The sequence below is a fragment of the Aplysia californica genome, unplaced genomic scaffold (genome assembly GCF_000002075.1).
Source record: "Aplysia californica isolate F4 #8 unplaced genomic scaffold, AplCal3.0 scaffold00451, whole genome shotgun sequence".
In the NCBI taxonomy this organism is placed as follows: Eukaryota; Metazoa; Mollusca; class Gastropoda; order Aplysiida; family Aplysiidae; genus Aplysia; species Aplysia californica.
In genome coordinates, this window is record NW_004797721.1 from 166,589 (window position 1) to 186,494 (window position 19,906).

The 19,906-nt window shown below is 40.5% G+C and overlaps 1 protein-coding gene across 7 annotated transcripts in view; it reads right to left on the reverse strand.

Annotated features, from left to right (window-relative positions):
* Positions 1 to 1,798: 1,798 nt before the first annotated feature.
* The window catches only part of LOC101851139 (probable E3 ubiquitin-protein ligase HERC4), a 57,106-nt gene continuing 38,998 nt past the window's right edge, over positions 1,799 to 19,906 (reverse strand). For all 7 annotated transcript variants that reach the window (XM_035971515.1, XM_035971513.1, XM_035971516.1 and 4 more), the window contains exons 26-30: positions 16,539 to 16,647; positions 14,175 to 14,249; positions 12,745 to 12,847; positions 12,247 to 12,299; positions 1,799 to 10,800 (exon numbers count right to left, since the gene is read on the reverse strand). In XM_035971515.1, coding sequence (XP_035827408.1) covers positions 10,645 to 10,800; positions 12,247 to 12,299; positions 12,745 to 12,847; positions 14,175 to 14,249; positions 16,539 to 16,647 — 496 coding nt within the window. In that variant the 3' untranslated portion in view covers positions 1,799 to 10,644. The remainder of the gene's footprint in view (positions 10,801 to 12,246; positions 12,300 to 12,744; positions 12,848 to 14,174; positions 14,250 to 16,538; positions 16,648 to 19,906) is intronic.

Genomic DNA, 19,906 nt, shown 5'->3' on the forward strand with positions numbered 1-19,906 from the left:
CTCTTTGAAGGTTGGATTTTGCAGCACGTAGTTGTTGCTTTGTACTCTCTGTTGGGTTTGAGTTGTGTTCTATCAGGATTTTCCGCTTTTTCTCGAGTAGTGGTGCGAATGATGATGCACTGGCTTCAATCCAGTCCTCCATGCAAGGTCTTTCTATTCCAAAAGTCATCGACGCAGAATTATAAGTCGTTGATCTCATGCTATTCCACATGTTGTCTGGGGATGAGCTATCTAGATGTTGGAGCTCTTCTTTAACATGTTCTTGAAATTTTGCCTTTAACGCTGGGTCTTTGGTATTTCTTATGTTGATCTTAGGTTTCTTTGGTTTTTCAGATCTTGGTGTTTTCTTTGTGACTATTTTTGCCTTAGCTATACCTAAAAGGTGGTCTGCACTGTAGAAGGATCTTGTTTGCTTTATCATGTTGGCATCTTTCTTTCTGACGATGATGAAGTCGATTTGGTGCCAATGGCCTGATCTTGGATAGCACCAAGAAACCTTATGTCTGTCCTTGCCGCTGTAGAATGTGTTAGTGATGCAAAGGTTGTTATTTGTACAGAATTCTAAGAGTCTCTGTCCATTCTCGTTGATTTTTACCAGCCCAAATGGTCCAAGGCAGGTGGGCCATACTTTGTTTTCGGTACCTACTCTTGCATTGAAGTCGCCCATGAGAAACAGTTGGTCTGTTTTGGGACGTTGTTGATTGCATCCTGAAGTTCCTCATGAAACTGGTCTTTTTTCTCATTTTCTGTTGTCCATGACAGTGACACGCTCGGATATACCTTGGGGGTGCTGAACTTGTTCAGCAATCTGTTGTATACTGCAAAGCCCACACCATGGATTCTCCTCTCATCTTCCCCCAAGACCCTTCCAGAAGAAAGTGTTGTTTCTTTACCTGATGGTACCAGCGTTAGCAAATCTTGTCTCTAGCAGGGCAGTGATGTCTACATTGAGTCGTGTGAGCTCCCTGTCTATGATTGCTGTCTTTCTGACGTCCTGTTTTCTCAAGGTTGGTAGTGTCCAATCCGGTTGTCATTGTTCTAACATTCCAGGTCCCCAATTTCCATGGGGTTAGTTTTATTATTTTTTTGCCTGGTGCTGGATTAACGTCTGCTTTCCGGTTTTTGTCCTAGCTCTATGCACCCATAGAAGCAAACAGACGTGGCGGATTATCACCTTACTGACTGGGGGCAGCCCAGTTTGAGACGGGCGGTAGCTGATAGTCACTCTCATCCTCAAAGGTGACCCGCGGCGACATCCTGTTTCGCCAAATAAGGATGTCTTATAACCCGTAAACTGCCACCTCCCGTGTTTTTCCCTTGCTCGTCTCAACAATGATGAAGTGTCCTCTCCATAATCATATAAATGCTGTTGTAGCTGTGGTTGAGCTGTGGGTCTGATCCGCTGTATTTGCTCTTTTGCAGCGTCCTCCCAGAAATCTTGAAATCTTGACTAAGCTAAATGTCTGGGCCTGACTATATGGAGAACGTGCCTGGCCCAATTTGCACGCGCCCCCTCTCGACTTAGCTGATTTAGTCCAAGGGAGAGACGAGGTCAATACATTTGGAACCAGTAAAGTGGCAGGGGCTGCCAGAAGATAGTTCGAATTGTTCCTCCCTGTCGACTACCTTAGGGGCCCTCCCTCCGGATTTGTTTAGGGTTTACTCCCTTAACCTTTCATACTCCCGTATGCACAACTACAAGGCAGTAGGAACAGCTGCAGGTGGTACCATCTACTGTCATTATGGTAGCAGCACTAAGGCTAACCTGAATAATTACATTAACACAAAAAGACAGAAGCATTTTTCTGCAAAATGACTGTATTGTATTCGAAGTTCTTTCATCATCGTAACAAAAATCAATCAATGTCACAGAATATGTACAGCAGAGTGTTCTCCAACGATGAAAATAATTAATCATGACATTGAGCCTCTGTACCATCTATTCCACAAGGTTAAAGCCACACGTAAATCAAGAGAGGAAACACAGACAACATCCTTCAATCTTTCCCTAACATTGTAATAAATGCAATGACTCACTTTTCCAGTTTCAATTGTGAACATAGTTGTATGACAATCAACAAACTTTTCAGGAAATAGAAATTCCGATTTTTTCTGACACCCTACCAAGTCAGAACCTTTTGACAAACAATATAATAATGACAAGCCTACAAACAGCAACATTTCTGGACAAAAATATGTGATACGATTTATTTCAGGGTCAACAGATGCATTTAAAAAATGTATGAAATTTTAAAAACGTTTCGACACACATTAACTATTACAGATAGTGCCAAAGCCTCACTGCAATTTTTTAAAAAACCTTAGTTCAATTCTTTCTTTTCTTTCATATAAAAAGCATACATTCCGTTCCTATTTCAGATGGGCCAAGAAGTCAGTATAAGGAGACAAATCCAAGTGAGACATACTGGAAAAGCCATTAAAAAAATAATGGCTCTGGAATCAAACCCACACCTCTACATAAAAGAGAGAGAGTATTACCACATTGCCTCACACACCACTTCTATCATACCAGAGACCTGATATAGCATGTCAATAGTACAGTAGTCTCCGCCTTAGATCCCGGTGCTCTGGAGCAAGGAAAATGCGGGATCTAATTTTTAAGCGAACGGAATCTTGGCTGACGAAGGGAAGAATCTACGGTTACCAATGTTCAGGCACACAACAGGTAAAGTGGTCTCCCTTCACTCTAAAATGAACTGACGTGACCCCTGGGTGGGTTTATGACTTACGACTAGCAAAGAATGATCAACCTTGATGACCAATCACAGTGAATTGAGGCAAGACATTTTCACGTATTATCCTATCGTGAGTCTCAATATCTAGTTGTGACCACACCAGGGCCTACTGTAGAACACACCTATTAAACTTCAGTCCATCTTGCAAATTCTAGAGTAGAGACAACTGCAGCAATGGTCGGGGAAAGAGTTCACAGTTCGATGTGATCCCGCCAGGAGTGAACTTGTAGGTCTCACCTTACCCACCCAGCATGTGATGTAAGTTTCAGTGGAGATCCCAGATGCGAGTGCGATGTTTGGAGAAAACAAACGTATCGGCGAGTTCACAGCTCGGTGTGTTCCCATCTCGGGCAAACAATGTACCATTTCAGCATGACTTACAACGCATATGTGATCACATTTACGAGGGTGATTGATCTGTGAAGCAACGGGTAGTTCAATGATCGCAAATTTTCACTCTTGGTTGATCAGCTGTGTCCACCCGCTTTTTTCACGTAAACTTTTACCTGAAATGCGGGACCTTAGCCAAATTTAGACCTTCAGAGTGAATCAGAAAAGGATTTTAAGGGCGACATTTGTATAGTAAAAATTCTGTTTTCTTAAAACAGCGGGACCTTAAGCAAACTGGGATCGTAAGAGGTGGGATCTTAGGCAGACACTACTGTATTTTCAATAAAATTTTCAAACTCCACCTTCAACTTTTTCACCTTACTTATACAGTTACCACATGCCCACACCACACATACAGTTAACCTAACTAAAATAACTACCCAGAAACAAAAAAACAAAAATTAAAAAGGGATATCTGAAGGTGAACTGTAGCATAGAATTTCAAGGCTCTTGCTAAAAGTTTTAAGAACATAAAGAGGATAAGTGGAGGTACTGAAAGATAAATCACAATGAAACTAAAACATTTTGTCATGACTAAATGAAAGCAAGGACTCATTCACATCTGCCTAAGAGTAAAAAAAGAAAGCAAATTGTGAAAATGAGTCCAAACTTTTCTTAGTAACAAAATAAATGTTTTAAATTAAAACAAATTCTCTTTAACCATAGAAATAATTGACACTCACTCATATTTTCAAGAGACAAAAAGGTCTTCACTGCTGCTCTTCCACAACCAAACAACTCACTCTGATTGGTTTTTCTTCAATAAGGCAACAAAAAAACCTCATCAAACTATAATAACATATGTCCATTTCAATCTTTGGTGAAACATTTTACAAAACATTAAGAAACTGATATGACACAATCCACAGATATTTCAACTAAATTTACCAGTCGTGCCAACTTCAAAACTAGTGCACACAATAATCAAAATGAAACATCATCCAAAGCTGACCAACTTGTACTATTTCTTCCTACTTCATTTCTTCAAAACTGTACATACACATACTACGGTGTGAGTTATCAAACACACGTACCCAAATACATGAATGCACATTAAACTCATGTCCAATTCAGAGAATAAATTAAATGCACAATTTGTTTTTAAAAAGACGAATTTTTTTTCATCAATGAGATTCCAAGAGAGCATTCAGGGCTTCTAACTTTAAGTATACCTCAAATATTCAGTTTCAAATCAGACTTTCAAGAAATACCTCAAGACTGTAGTTGCATCATGTGAGGTTCCCGTACAATCAACTACTCAATTCCACCAACAGATACAGGTCAGAGAATGCTCAATCTGGGCTAATTCAGACAAATTACATCAAAGCCTCAGTCATACGAGCCACAGCATTAGTAGGTCCCCATGATCACATGATGTAACCTAACAGTCAAAAATTACTCCAGAATATTTATATTCACCAAGGCTAACTGTTCATGAAGGTACGGATGTCAGAAGGCATCACTGAAATTTTAAAACTAACACTTTCAGTCACTTTCACATGAAAAAGTCACACTTTCTGCATTTCCTAAATCATTCACTCGCACTCACAGATACAACCAGATAGACTGGGACAAATAGAAATCCAGACCTGAGCAAAATTGTAAAAAGGCTCTTACTTTGGATCTCAGCAGCCTCAGAAGAATAGAGGAAATTGTGTACATATGAGGGAACAAATTATGAAAACTTTAGATTTGAGTGTCAAACACAGGGAAACATATTGTCTATGGGATTCACAAACCGGCTACATGCAAAAATTTCAATTTTTTCAATTTTGCTTATGAATAGTAAATAGCCTAATATGTGTCCTCAATAAATATTAGGTTTGAAAAAACCTAAAAGTATGTTTTAATTGAGACTTTCCAAAACGAACACCTGCAGCTGATGAAAAAATAGCATCGCCAAACCAGCCATGTACATAGCTGCTTCGGTTTCAGCAGACCGTCCCGACACGCGTTGACAAGTGTCATCGAAAACCAGCTACATGCTTCCCCGCCGCGCATCACCCCGACCGTTCCATACGTTTGTTTTTTTTCTTTCTTGAACTAAACAGAATTTTAAACTGTTATCAGTGTTCATCAAGATAAATAATATTATAGTCAACAATAATGTGACTTGTAATATAAAGCATTTGTGTGATTCGATTTACTAGATTAGATTTGTCAACTTATTTATGTATCTAGATGAGACCAGAACATGAAAGACCTATACAGAGTACCAGCTACATTATGGGCCCGGACTTTCACAACAAACTCTCTTTTTCTTCTTCTTCTTCCTCTTCTTCGTCTACATTAATTGTTGTATTGTAGCACACTCTAGTGTTAGCTGCAGCAGAGCAGCTGTAATAGCTGTAGTATATCGTCATCATCATCATCATCATCATCATCATCATCATCATCATCATCAGCAGCAGCAGCAGCAGCAGCAGCAGCAGCAGCAGCAGCAGCAGCAGCAGCAGCAGCAGCAGAAGTAGTTCTTGTACTGGCAGTTTGAAGCAACAGCAGAAGTAGTAATACAAAAATAATACTATGAATCTATGAATATTACAGAAAATATTTTAACAATAGTATGCACTTTATTGTTACTATTTCATTGTTGACAATCTGGATGCAATCCTTTTTGTTCTTGGAATTATCTTGCGCTGTGACTATGGGTGTGAACTGATATAACTCACTGGTCTCTTCGCAAAATTAAATGTTTAAGTTGTGGTGTATACTCTACTGTGGCAGACATCATTTTCTTGCGATTCACTTATCATGCATCAAGAAAGTTATCTATTCAAATATCTGGTCTTGGTATTATTATGCCAGAGATATACATAGCAGAGAGTGGCTCCAGGCAATAACCTCCGCAGGTGTCATCTATGATTCACGATTGGTAAAGAAAGGACTAAGAACAAGTCATCGAAAGAAAAAAACCCTCCCGAAATAGAAAATGGCTATCTATGTCAGGTTCACAGAATAGTTCATCCATGTTAATGCTGTTCTTCTATAGTTAATGCTAGTCCTTTTCAAATACCACTTTCTTGACATTTTAGCATGAATCTGGCTGAGGATACATGATGGATGCCTTATCTCGAGGAAGATGCCTGATAAAGCTGAATCTGGTAAAGACATTGGAGAAGACCTCGGACGATGGCAAGCGCACTCCAGCAAATTATCCACGATTCACTTCTATCATGGAGCCACGGTATTGCCCATGGCTATCACCATCGACTCCGCTTCACCTTGGTGTTTTGAACATTTCACTTTCAGAAAGTATCAATGGTCTTCTTAAGAAAGACCCTGAGTTTGAGATTTTTAAAAACACTTATGCCAGAGATTCATACAGCTGTAGACAGCAATCACGTGGGAATTTATGGACATAGAATTGGAAGGCGGCGGAATGCATATTAGGTGTGATGTATGCAGAAGGAATGGATTCTTGTGACAAGATTATGGACAAGTGCGGCAGGGAGGTCGGTAGAACAGGAATGGTAGAAGGAAATGGTAAAACTGATCATTAATGGGGGACTGCCTTCTCGAAAGTAACAGATTGACTAGCACAGCTGGAGATGAAATAAGACCAAAATGTTGGAATAACAAAAGCTAGAATTGCGCAACAATTCCAAAAAGATGCTCTTGTCAGAATAATAGATACCATTGTGACGAATTCAGTTATAAGGAAAGAAGAGGACATTTGTAATTCATTGAAAAAAGATGATGTGAACGGGGGAAGTGCTTTCAGCATCTGAATCAAGACGGTCTGAAGAGACCAAAGGTTAAAAAAATAAAGCGCATTCAGGTATTTTCAACAACATAGCTGACAGTTTACGGAAGAAGAGTTTGCTGACAATTCTTTATGTCAACCATCGGACTTTGGAATATGATGTGTCAGGAACTGGGTGATGAATGAGCAGTCAAAAATGAATGCACGTGTGGCCGATGTGTCCTCAGTGTTGAGGGATTCTTCAACAAGTTATCCCGATTATCATTGCATTACTGTATGCCTCAACTGACTGTACCTTGAGGCCCCTTTCCAAAGTTTTGCTGACGTGTAATGGCTCTACTCTATTCAGAGTATTCATAAATGGAGCAACGCTCCCTCTGGTGAAGCAAATTTTTGACGAGCTCAACTTGGCTTTGTTCTGTCCCTGAGAGTATCATTACGATGTTTACGTGATTATTGCGGCAACATGGATGAACACGCGTGGTTAAAACATTAAAAGTGTGAACAAAGAACACAGAAAGCCAGTCAACAAGGAAATGGCCATCAAAACCTTAAGTGAAGATGACAAACACTCTGGTGTTGAATGGACATGCCAGCTGTTCCTTTGGCACTAGGAATCAATGCGTCTTTTCTGTATTACAAGATTAAAATGGCGTTTCATCATTTCAGATTCTACAACATTGGTAAGAACGATATGATGGGCTTTGTCTGGCAGAGACAGAAGGTGCCTCATAACGAACGAATTTGCAACGACATAATCAACTTTCTGAACGGAATCCTGGCTGCCAAAAGTAACTCTTATGCGGTGATGATTGGACATACCAAAACCGATATATTCGACTTCGGCAAAGCCGTTTCTTTTTTGTGCTAGAAACAGGGTTCAAATTGAACAAAGAATACCAGAAAAGGAGCATCTTACAAATGGAAGTGGGTTTCCGAGCTCAATTGTATCGAGAGGAGGTTGAAGACTCCCCTACCTATGTGTCAGCCCAGTACGTCCATACAACACAGTCATCATGCTCAAACCCCATCCATACCATGGGAAACACCAACGACTTTCAGGATTACAAGAGCATTTCCAACCAACAGGAAAGTCGTGGACTCTGCGGTAACGGACTAGAGGGGTATCCTGATGAGTCAATGAGGTGAGCCCAACCAAATTCTCCCAAGAGGTCAAACCAACCCAAGTGGGAGCTGGTTGACCTACTGCCTGTCTACAATAGCTCCTGGAAAATGAAAAAGGAGAAATACTAACATCTCCAAATGATGTAAGAGGTCATGCCAGTTAACTACCGTCCATTTTACCATGACTCTGTCAACTAACTAGCACCAAACAATGCTGATAGGGAAAGTAGAGACTCGCAACCATTAAATTCAAATGTGATTTTTTTCGTCCATGTAGCTTACACAGTATCATTGTTTATTATAATATAGAAACTCAAGCGTGAGAAATGATGAAAGATAATGTACAGGAAGAAATGACACCCACCTAGATGCAATCAAACGATACTGGTTACTATATTCTTTCAATCATGCCCCAGACAATAAGATGCAAAGTGACCAAATTTGATATGTTATTATAACTCAGCTGAGAATTAAACCCATAGCCTCCCGATCTTGATTAGAACCCTGAGACCAACATGTGTCATAACAAGGCCCTGCCCTTGGGGGATATCAAACAAAAGTGGAGGTTTCTCAGACTAATACTCAAAAAAAAGTCTTGTCCTGGCTTTTTAAACAATTTAATTACGGTCAGTCTTCTTATCAACCATTCTAGTCAAACAATTGATGACCTGGCACATTGGGATATTTCACGAAGTACAGCTAAATTTCCACATGGGCAGATGTATTCTCCCCCCCCCCCCTTCTTCTTGAATAACCTAAGTGTCGATAGGGCGTTGAACCTTAACCATTGCACATGTTCACAGTATTGGCCTTCAGACACCAGGTCGACGACTTCTCCTAGTACTGGTCACATAATGTAAAATACTAGGCGAGAGAGCAACTAGGACGTTACATTTATTAAAATCTGCGTCATGAATCGACTGGTAACAAAGTTTCAACCCACACCTCCCAGTAACCAGGGTCAATTAATTTACTGATAAAGGAAGGACCAGTCAAAGCACTAAACATGTCATTCTATTCTAAAGCATTTTGTGTATGAATCGACCAGGTTAAGATTCGAACCCAGTTTGAACCAGTCAGTTTCATTAAGATAGATCTATTAGTTTATATATTGGGCCTATAACTTGCCGTCGTCTACGTAGATCTCGGCCTATACTTATTATGACCGCGAACAGTGGCACACAGCTGCGCCAAACCGGCTACATGCCGCCTCATATCACGGCTGGGCGGGGAAGCGGCATGCACGAACCGGCCACCTACAGAGAACCGACCACCTGTATTGTGCAGCACATTTTTTGAGATTCTATAACTGGCTACATGCTAAATAAAACTATCGGTTGTAGCATTTATGAAAAATCAAGTAGTATTTGGTCCCAACACTTATAACTTAACCTTTTGTACAAAATATGAAAGATTGTGCAGCGCGTTTCAACAATAATCAGTTTTTTATCCCTCCTGTAAAATTTGCCTTTCTGCATGTAGCCGGTTTGTGAATCTCAACGACGATATGTGAAACAATGGCACAACATATAGTCAAATGTCATAAACATGGATACTAAGGCTGAAATAAGCAAGGAAACTGAATTTTAGTGGTAATAAGGGTTTATCATCTTTTTCATATTATTTTGTTTCAAAAACTTGACGCTTTGTACCCTTTATGTTACACTTAGTAGAGTTGTTACTATACCCACCTTCCTCCGAGAATATTCAAAGAGCTAAATTGACGACACAAACTTATTAAGACCATGTATCCATCTCTATAAAATAAAATGATTATTTGCTTACAGTTTTGGTTATTAAAAAATTACTTCATCTGAAGTCAAATTTGATTTGATCTGGAGCATTTTATGCCAAAGCTTTAATTAAAACAATCGATGCATTCAGTAATTTTCTGCCATTCCATAGAGATCAAGAGAAAGTTTCATTTTTATTTGTTATGGACTATAATAAATTGATTTGCCAACATTGTTAAGGCTGAAAGTATTGTTTCATGCACAATTTTTCTTGAAAAAGATTTTTATAAAAGATTAGAAGTGTTTGTCGTTAATCTTCAGAAAAAATTATCGAAAAACTGATCAAGTTCTACATCAAAATAATTCTTGGAGAAAGAACTCAGAAGCCCATAATGGGCAGCTGTGTTCATGATTCTTTATGGATGACTACTTGTTGTGTGAGTTGGCCCCTTCTTATTTCAGTTTCAGCTTTTGTCCCATTTATTGTAACAATATAAGACAACTTCTTTATCGTTGTGTTTGTGGGGTTTCTCTTGTGTCAAACATTAGCAGGATTGCATGCTGATTAAATTTCTATACATCTATACTCCAAGCAAATAAATAAGTTCTCAATTTAAAATTCAAAACCACTCTAGCTACGTTCTATCAGCAGAAAAGCACCCCACTAATCAAGGCCTCTTTACAGGACCTATTTATAACGTTTGCTACAGTGGCTTCTATACTCTTATAAGACCCTAGGTATACATATCCAACAAGAAATGGCAGGGCACTACATCTAATAAGTTCTGATCAAAGCAATAACAACCAGTTCAACAGCAAAGAAGAACATCCTGGACTTGTGGCTGTTGTTGAAGGGTATCATTTTGGCTTCAAACAGAAATCAAAAGTCCACAACTAACAGCTCCAAAATGTTGGTGTCTCTGTACGGAAGTCCTTAAACGAGACCAAATCCTTCTGTTTGCTGAATAGCCAACAGAAGCTTGTCCTGCAATGTTTCCTTTGTGCTGTACTTGGGCAGGTCGAGCACATTGAAGCATGTGTGAGCCACAGGCAGGAACTTCTCCCCACCACATGTTGGCTGGATGATAATCTGAAGAAAGTCATAGGAGATATTCATGTGTTTTTCAAAGAGTGCTTTCAGCTCATGACCACCTCAATAACAGTCAAGCGGAAATATAAATCATGAAATCATATTACACAAGAAGCATCGCTCATCCTAACTATGTAAAAAGAACAACTCTACTTTGTATAATGAAGCACATAACATTGGAGCATAAAGATATCCTAGCCGTACCCCCACGGACTCTGTACCAGTCCTGGGACCGCCGCGCCGTATGAGTCGGAAGTCAGTGCGTATAGTTCAAAGTGCTATAATTCTTACATTTACTCTAAGGTTTTAAGAAAATTTGGCAGTTATATTAGAAATTGAATGTAGTTTTTTTTTAATGTATGTGGTTAGGAAATACACCAATAGCACAATGTAGATTTTGAGGTGTATTCCACCCTCGAACTTGACCCTGATTGCCGCGCCCACAACGTCCCATTGGATTTTATAGCTAGATCTAGCCCTACCCATCGAGCACAAACTCCAGTACTGACCCCTTCACCATGATCTGAATCGCTATTAGATGAGTCTAAGTCCTGTTTCTTATCATCCACAACGGAAGTTACGGCACTTATTTCAGAGTCACTTTCATCAAATTAGTATCATTCCCCCTCACAACCCAGCGCCACTTCAAAAAGTACTTCGTCGGTCGTGAATGTGCGTTTTCGAGACATCTTTCAAGCTTCTACACCCATCAAAAACAAAGAAACCACTGTTCATTGGAAAATTAAAATATTCAGACAGAGCTAGCATCGCCGTATTTGCGTATTTTGGTAATTACAAGCAGAACTAGCTTCTTTGACGAGACCGTATCGCTGTTCCAGGAATACTCGTAGCCCGAACTGGTCCTCGTTACGAGTATACTCGTAGCCCGGATAAAAAGATTTAACTAACAAGGATAAAAGCTAATCCTAAGACAATAACAAAGTCAAATGAAAATATTAAATCTAAATATAAAAAAATCAACAGGATCTGAGCTTACTTGGACAAAAAGGAAAAAACATTTTATTGCTCCGCGCGGTGAAATGAGAAACATTGCATTATCATATATATAGTAAGAATTTTTTAAGCTACAAAAGTATGAGATATCAAAACTAAGTAAAGAAGGAACACAGTTTTCTCTATGAAATTCATACTGAGCACAAAATGTATCAAAACTTAACTCAGGAAACAAGGAACATAGAGCAGAAGATTGACAATTCCTCACACAACGCAGGTTGAAGAAGATATTTCCCTCTGGGATAATAAAGTATCATCTTCATCAACCTGCATTTTCCATACACACTGGACTACTAAGCCAAACTTGCAATTATCATGATAAAACAATGTAGACCAATACACCACAAATATCATCATTTGGAATGCCTACTATTTTTAAAAATGTAAATATGGATATGAAACAAGAAAGCTGCTATACAAAGATCATCATACCTTGACATACTTCATGCCAAACACAGGAATACGATCACTGCCAGTGAGGAACACTGTAGATGGAAAAAGTTTCAATGAATAAGAGACATATAAACAAGAATATAGCAACAATTTTAGTTTGTCTCGCTAAGCAGTAGCAGTATACATCAGTGATCCTAGACATAAACACAATATTACAGCCAAGAGACAAAGTGGTGAAAAAAAACAGGACTTAAATGTTGATAGCCTGAGCCTCTACACATTGATCAAAATTAATGGGTAGAAACGAGACAAGAAGGAATAGTATAAAAAAAAGACATATATGTTCTCTTATCTTTCTCAGGCAAGCACTGCGGAAACAAAACAGTAGAATGTGTTAGCTTGTTTTTATCCAGTAACCAGATAATAAAAACTCAGAAGTATTCCTCTTTTACACCCACACTTGCACGAAAATAGCCACACTATTTTTAACAACACTAGTGACAATCTGCATTCATTTTGCATAGAACAAACACTTACTGAGGAATTTTTTCTTGTCTTCAAGACTCATCTCATGAAACACCTCCCAGAAGAATTTGATGGTAGGGTGATACCTGTGGTACTCTCCTTTGTAGTCAGTGTTCTGAAAATAAAAATGGGGGATACCACATCAGATGTGACAAGTAATTGAGAAATTCCATGACATACCAGGTACTTCAATATGTCATTGAAGGGGTTTAAAGATGCCATGGGAGGCTTCAATTCCAGATTCACCAACACCTTAATAAATAGGCCTACAATACAGTGGAATCCTGTTATAACGAGAGGGAGGGGACCGGAGCAAAATGTCCGTTATAGCAGGATCCTCGCTATGAGGGATCCTGTAGTAAATTCAAGGGAAAATGTAAAGTAAGCCTAATCTATGAGTTTGGTGTTCTTTTTTTCTTTTTGCTATCTCCCCTGATGATGACTTTGTTTCAACATGACCTCTAGGCTAGGTCTTACTTGATCAAAAATCGAATTAGGTTTGTTTCTCTAGCGCTACATCTATCGATGTGGACTGACAGCTCGGCGTTGGCGATCAGAAAAGAAAGGGCTCTGGGCTAACTCACCCGCTGTGTTTTCCCCCACCCCACCCCACCCTGTGGTGCATTCCGTTTGCTTGCGCACGTCACACATTTGCTCCATCCATCACATTGCTGTGACCTCTCCATCCCCGCATCGGAGAAGTGAGAGGCATGGTAGGCCTTGATAATCTAAACTAGGCTTACGCTGACCTATCACACGATGCGTTCTGCTTGTCTGCGCATGCCACACCCTCCCTACTCAGTTGCTCCGGCCTTCATTGTTGACACACATGGGCTCTCCTATTCTTAGTTTCGCAAGATCACTAACAACTTTCTCAACTGGCGAGGTTTTGCATGATGTATAATTGGCCTATGCGCTGTGCACAGCAGCAGCAATATTCCCTTATAACCGACTCGCATGTTTGTCTGATAGCGCTATAGTAGTATTCTATTTACAAAGGTAAAGAGGAGAAAAAAAACGAGGTTTTAGAATAGTGCCTTTACAAAAGACTTCTCGTTTTTTCCGGACTCGTTATATGTGGACTCCACTGTGATACTTGACGAACTAGAGAATGAACCAAGTTCAAATGCCTGGTTGTGCATATCACCATAAGATTGTCTTTTCTTTTCATTATTATCTGTATTCTAGGTATTGTCATATCTATTATTATTATTATTATTTGTATTATTATTATTGTCATTACTACTTAATCCATTTCATTTATATCAAATGTGATATTATCACTACTATTAATATTATCATACTATCATTATATCTATCATAGTTATATCGTCAATATAATTCTTTTTTACATCATCATTATTCATAATCAGTATAATCATTACTGAGGTAAGAACGATTATATCATTATAGCAGCAGCAGCCATATGAGAAAAGCTGTACCTTTTCTAGCTCAAGGAAGTCATAGTCCTCATTGCCTACAACCATGGCCTGAAGCTCCTGGGGGTGGAACAGCTCCTGCATGAAGATATACAGGACAGGAAAAATCGGTCAACAGAGACTGACAGGCAGACACACAAGCAGGAAGGCATGCGGGCAGACAGATAGACAGCCACATAATTTATATGAAATAAGGTAAGAGAACCTCATTATCTAGAGGGCATTTATTTCAAAGTTTTTTTTACACTAATGTCCCCCCCAAATAGACCCACCTCTGCCTGGTGGGGGGGGATTAGTACTCTTCGAATAGGAGAAAAAAAAAAGAGGAAGCTAACGGGTCAACGGGTGATCCTGAAAAGAGACACATAATACTTTATTTTATATCTTACTCTTCCTATTTATTGTTTTATTGCTTTATTTTATTTCCTTAAATTTAATTATTACAGTAGTCTCCACCTAAGATCCCAGTGCTCGGGAGCAAGGAAAAGCGGGATCTTAGGCGAACCGGGATCTTAACCGATGATCCCAGGGAAGAATCTATGGCGATCCATGTAAGGCTCAGAATCGGTAAAATAATCTCCCTCCACTCTAAAATGACCTGACGTGAACCCTTGGTGGGTTTATGACATATGGCGAGCAAAGAATGGTTAACTTTGATGACCTATCTCAGTGCATAGTGGCATGAGGCATGCCATTTTCACTTATTATCCTATCATGAGTCTTAAAATCTACACTTATCCAGTTGCCCCTCCCCTTTACCTGTCGAAAATTTACAGCTTTCCGTCTCTGATCAAGCCCCCCCCCCCCCCAAACCGCCTGTGTCGTTACACACCATTACATTGTGAACACACCAATTAAAATTCAGTCTGTCTAGCAAATTCGGGAGTAGAGACAACTGCTGCAATGGTCAGAGAAGAGTTCACGGTTCGATGTGATCCCGCCTGGAACGAACGTGTAGGCCCTACCCACCCAGCGAGTGATGTAAGTTTAGGGGGAGAGCTCAGGTGTTAGAGCGATGTGTGGGGAAAACAAACGTGTCGGTCAGTTCACACCCCGGTGTGATCCTGTCTGGGGCACACATTGCACCGTTTCACCCGAGTTTTACAACGTGTATGTGATCACATTCACGATAGTGGCTGATCTTTGACGGGACGGACAGTTTATTGATCTCAACTTTTCACTCTTGGTTGATCGGCTGTACCCGCCCGGGTTTTTGTTCCGCAAATTATGATCTGAAATGCGGGATCTTAGCCGAATGTAGACCTTCAGAGTGAATCAGAGCGGGATCTTAGGGGTGACTTTTGTATAGAAAAAATTATGTTTTCTTAAAACAGCGGGATCTTAAGCGAACCGGGATCGTAAGCGGTGGGATCTTAGGCGGAGACTACTGTATAATCATTATTATCAATTTTCTTTTCTCCTCTCTCCATCGACAACCTTTCTTTGACCTGGAGTTGGGACAGGTATGGGTGGGGTGGGAAGCAGAGGTTCATTGTCAGCACTGTACTGGATGTGACTTTACATAGGGAATACCCAGCTACATATACGTATTAAGCATGCATTTATCGGAGAGCCCTATGACTGCGGAGAAGGTGCAGAGACCATTTGCGTCTTTCTCTCTGATAACATTACCCCTCTGGGACCTGCCATGCCTTCCCCTGCCCCCATCTCTGGCGATGAGAGGACTTGGTTGCTCTGGGGGGGGGGAGGAAAATCCAACTTTCAATAGATATTATTATTATAATATTATTTTGGAGTTTCAACAACACACAGCAACTATGCTCTTAATAGCGTCTTTCTCTTCTTTATCTCCTCAAACAACTTCTCAGTATAATACAACAGACACCAACATACCCATTCATGTTTCTTACGATCTCTCTGTGATGGAGTCTGATTTTTTATTTTGGCATTGCACCTACAGCCTCTGCTTTATTTCCTACCCCAGGATGGAAGGAAAATCACAGAACTACCAGTTTAAGATGCTATTTACACTAATGTCAACCAAATTTCCAGGTATATAAATTAACGTTACCTTTTATTTCCATTCTTTCCTTCTGAATAAATATACAAAAACAAAGTTTATTAATGTCCTTGGAGTAAATTTCCTACACAAAACATCTTACACCTTGAAAAGGCATTCGACAGCCAGAAATGATTAGATTCAAATTCCTTGTTTTGAGCAAATCAGTTTTTGTTCTTAGACTTAAGATTAAAAGCATGATAATGTATGCGATCAAGCAAAATTTGTCAATGAAATCAAAAGTAAAACTGCATTGACATTAACGGACAAGATAGAAAACTTCTGAGAGTCAAGCATGCAGACTAAACCGTGATAAACAATTTCAAGTAAAATGTGCATCCACTTACCAAGACCTCGCCGCCACAAACAGACAAGAATCCTTCGCTGAAGGCTGAGAATTGAGTCTCCACTGATTTGTTCAGAATGTAGTCCACATACAAGTCAACATATTTTTGCCTGTTGGAGACAAAATCATAGTTACAAAACCCATCAAACTCTTCAGCCGGCTTCCATTGTACCTATGAAATAAGTCACCATATTCAAGATATTCAAAATTGTACTTATCTGAACTGAAATTACTCAAAAAATTTCTTTCATTTGATCAGCTATGTCCGTGATGTACATGAGAAGAGAACCTTATTTTAACACATGGAACGACCTACAAATGTGAGGCAGCGTGGTGAAATCAAGCGCTCGTCAAAATAAGGAAACCCGAGAAACCGGCATTTTTCGGCCACTTTGAAATTTTTTTTTAAATACTTGTTTTTTTGCTCAACACCTTGTATGTCCATTCAAAAACACTTCTATGTGTGCATTTTATGAAAAAAAAGTTGATTAAAGGCACAAAAAATTTTAATTTGTAGTTTCCAAGGACTTTTAAGCTATGGAAGTCACCAAACTTTGATGGTCATTTTCTCCCTAATTTTACCTCTGAAACCCCACCTCCTTCATTCGTAAATATCTTGACTTCTACTTCAGAGAAATGTAAATTTTGTTCATTGAAAGCAAGGCAAATACTTGGATTTACTTGGATCCAGAGCTAGAATCATAGCAGGCGGCACATGTCCATAGCTGCTCATCTCTCCTTTCCAGCGTCCACCTCAGGGTCTTCCTGCTAATTGTCTCCACGAGGAGCTGGTTTGAGACACGCCTGACCACTCCTCGGAGCAAACTTTTATTCGCTGTGCCCCGCACACACTTTTCTTTTACTGTGCTGAGTGTGTGGGAGTCTGTCTCCTCTTGGTCGTGAAGGCTCTCCTTGCATCTGGCGATCACCACAGGTGGGTCGAGCATGATTCCGCCATTGGGTGCTGCTTTGCCAGCAAGTTCATCAGCACGCTCATTTCCGTGCACCCCGGCGTAACCAGGGCAGAACACCCATGTAATCCTTAGGAGGTGGCTATTAGCAATGGAAGATCTCCAGTCACTGTAGAGCCACCCACTCCTGATTTTTTTTAGGGTGCTCATCAAATCTGTGACGAACAGGACATGTTTATACGCTTCCATACTGATCCATTCCAGCGCCTCTGTTATTGCCTTGACCTCCATTGCCATGCTCGATGTAGTGCACTCGTATGCTCCAGACTGCTCTTTAATTATCTTCCCATCAACTTGAGCACTGAACGCCCACCCAGATTTCTGGCCACACCTCACTGATCCGTCTGTGAAGACGACAACATCACCCATCACTGAATTTTCCTCAAGGATGGCCACAATTTCCGCATTAGTTGCACTTGCTGGCCACTCGCGACACTCTCGACCTAGCGTAGCAATCACCTTCATGAAGTTGCTTATGTCTTTCTCCGGCCTCATCCAGTCACATCCTCTTCTTATGTCCTCGATTTCACAACACATATCGAGAGTCCGCTCTGCCTGCACCATCCATGAAAATCATCTTTTCAATCTTTGGCGTACTTGGTTTCCTATTTTCAGATGTAGAGGGTGACGTTCGTCTGCTGTTACTCGAAGGTAGGCCTTGACTTGTGCTAGCTTGTGTCGGTGGGTTAACATTGGCAGGTCCAGCAGATATCTCATCGCTGATGCTGCTGTGTCACGGGTGCATCCCAGAACAGTTCTCATTCCTTCATTTTGAATGACTTCGAGGCGATATAGCTGGGTTTTGGATAGGGTGAGCATACCAAGGCCATAGTCCACGACAGACAGTATAACCGCTTGCAGCATGATCATAAGGGCGCGTTGGGGCATAGATGCAGCCATCACTCTCAGTGCAACAAGTCCTTTCCTTGCTCTGGTGATAATGTTTGTCACATGGTCTTTTGCCAAGAGGATGCGGTCAAAGGTAATGCCCAGTTACTTCAATTTCTCTTGCCTTTCCAACTGCGTACCTTGTATATTGACAGTAGGCATGATAGCCTTGACTGCCTTATTGTTGAGACTGGTCAACAGTACCCCTGCCTTCGCTGGATTAAGTTTTCCATTGTTCTGTTCGCACCATTCACCAATTCGATCTAATTCCTCTTGCATGCTCCTTGCAATCAGTTCCCGATCTCTCCCCTGCCTATATACCAATACATCATCTGCAAAGCTTAGCGTACGGCCAGGTCCCTCCAATTGATTGGCTGTAAGACCGATGGTGTATATATTGAACAAGACTGGTGACAGGGCCGATCCCTGGGGCAGTCCTGGGGTTATGATAATAGGTTCAGAAGCCCAGCTGCCAAGGCACAAGGAAACCTTTCTATTTAACAAGGCATTTCCTACCAAGATCACCAATTCAGAGTCGATTTTCATATTGATCATAGTTTGCATGATCAAGCTAAAGGGCACCCGGTTATATGCATCTTTAGATCTATTGCGGAGACTAGTGTCTCTTTTCCCTCCTCAAAACCGTCGCATATGTCGGAGGCCAAAATTGCTGCATTCCTCCAGGTGTCCTTACCAGGGCGGTAGCTGCCAAGTTCCACAGGTATCAGATTGTTGCACTCCAAGAAATTGGACAGCCATCTTGACACCATTTTTTCCATTAGTTTCCCCACCGTGTTTTGCATTGTGATAATCCTGAAGGACTCAATTTTTGTGGGGTCCTTCCCTGGCTTTGGTAGGGGTGTAAGATAACTGTCCAGCCAATCTTGTGGAACCAACCCGTCATGCAAACTAATATCCAGGATGTTTGCGAGACTCTCCAACTTGAGGTCATCCAGATCCTTGATGTGGGAATAACGCACCCCATCTGGGCCTGGTGCTGTGTCAGGTGCCGTCTTAAGTATATTTCGAACAGCCTCCAATGTGACTTTTAACTCTTCCTCTCCTTCCCAGTATCTTCCTTCTATATCCCTTAGAATGCTCGTTCTTTCGTTCTCATTTTTCTCATTTGTTTGCCACAGGTATCTGTTCAAAAGAGCCTGCCCTTTCTCCTCTTCCGATCCAACCCATGTACCAAGGCAAATAAACAACCTTTCAGATGATACCAATAATTCCTTATGTCCAAAAATTGACGAGCGCCTGATTTAACTCATTCACTACGCCGAGCCGTGGGGGGCGGCGCGGCTAGAGTGCCGTCAGTACGCTAAGCCGCCAAAATTTTAACTTGGTTTCTATTCCAATCCACATATCCATGTTAAAATAAAGGTCACAATATAAAGTTGACTTCCGGGTCAAGTGTTTCCACCGAAAATCGGAAGTTTTGATTCAGTTTTGAAACAGGATTTCGAAGTTTATGCGACATTGTTTTATCGCGAAGCCCAAATTATAGCCA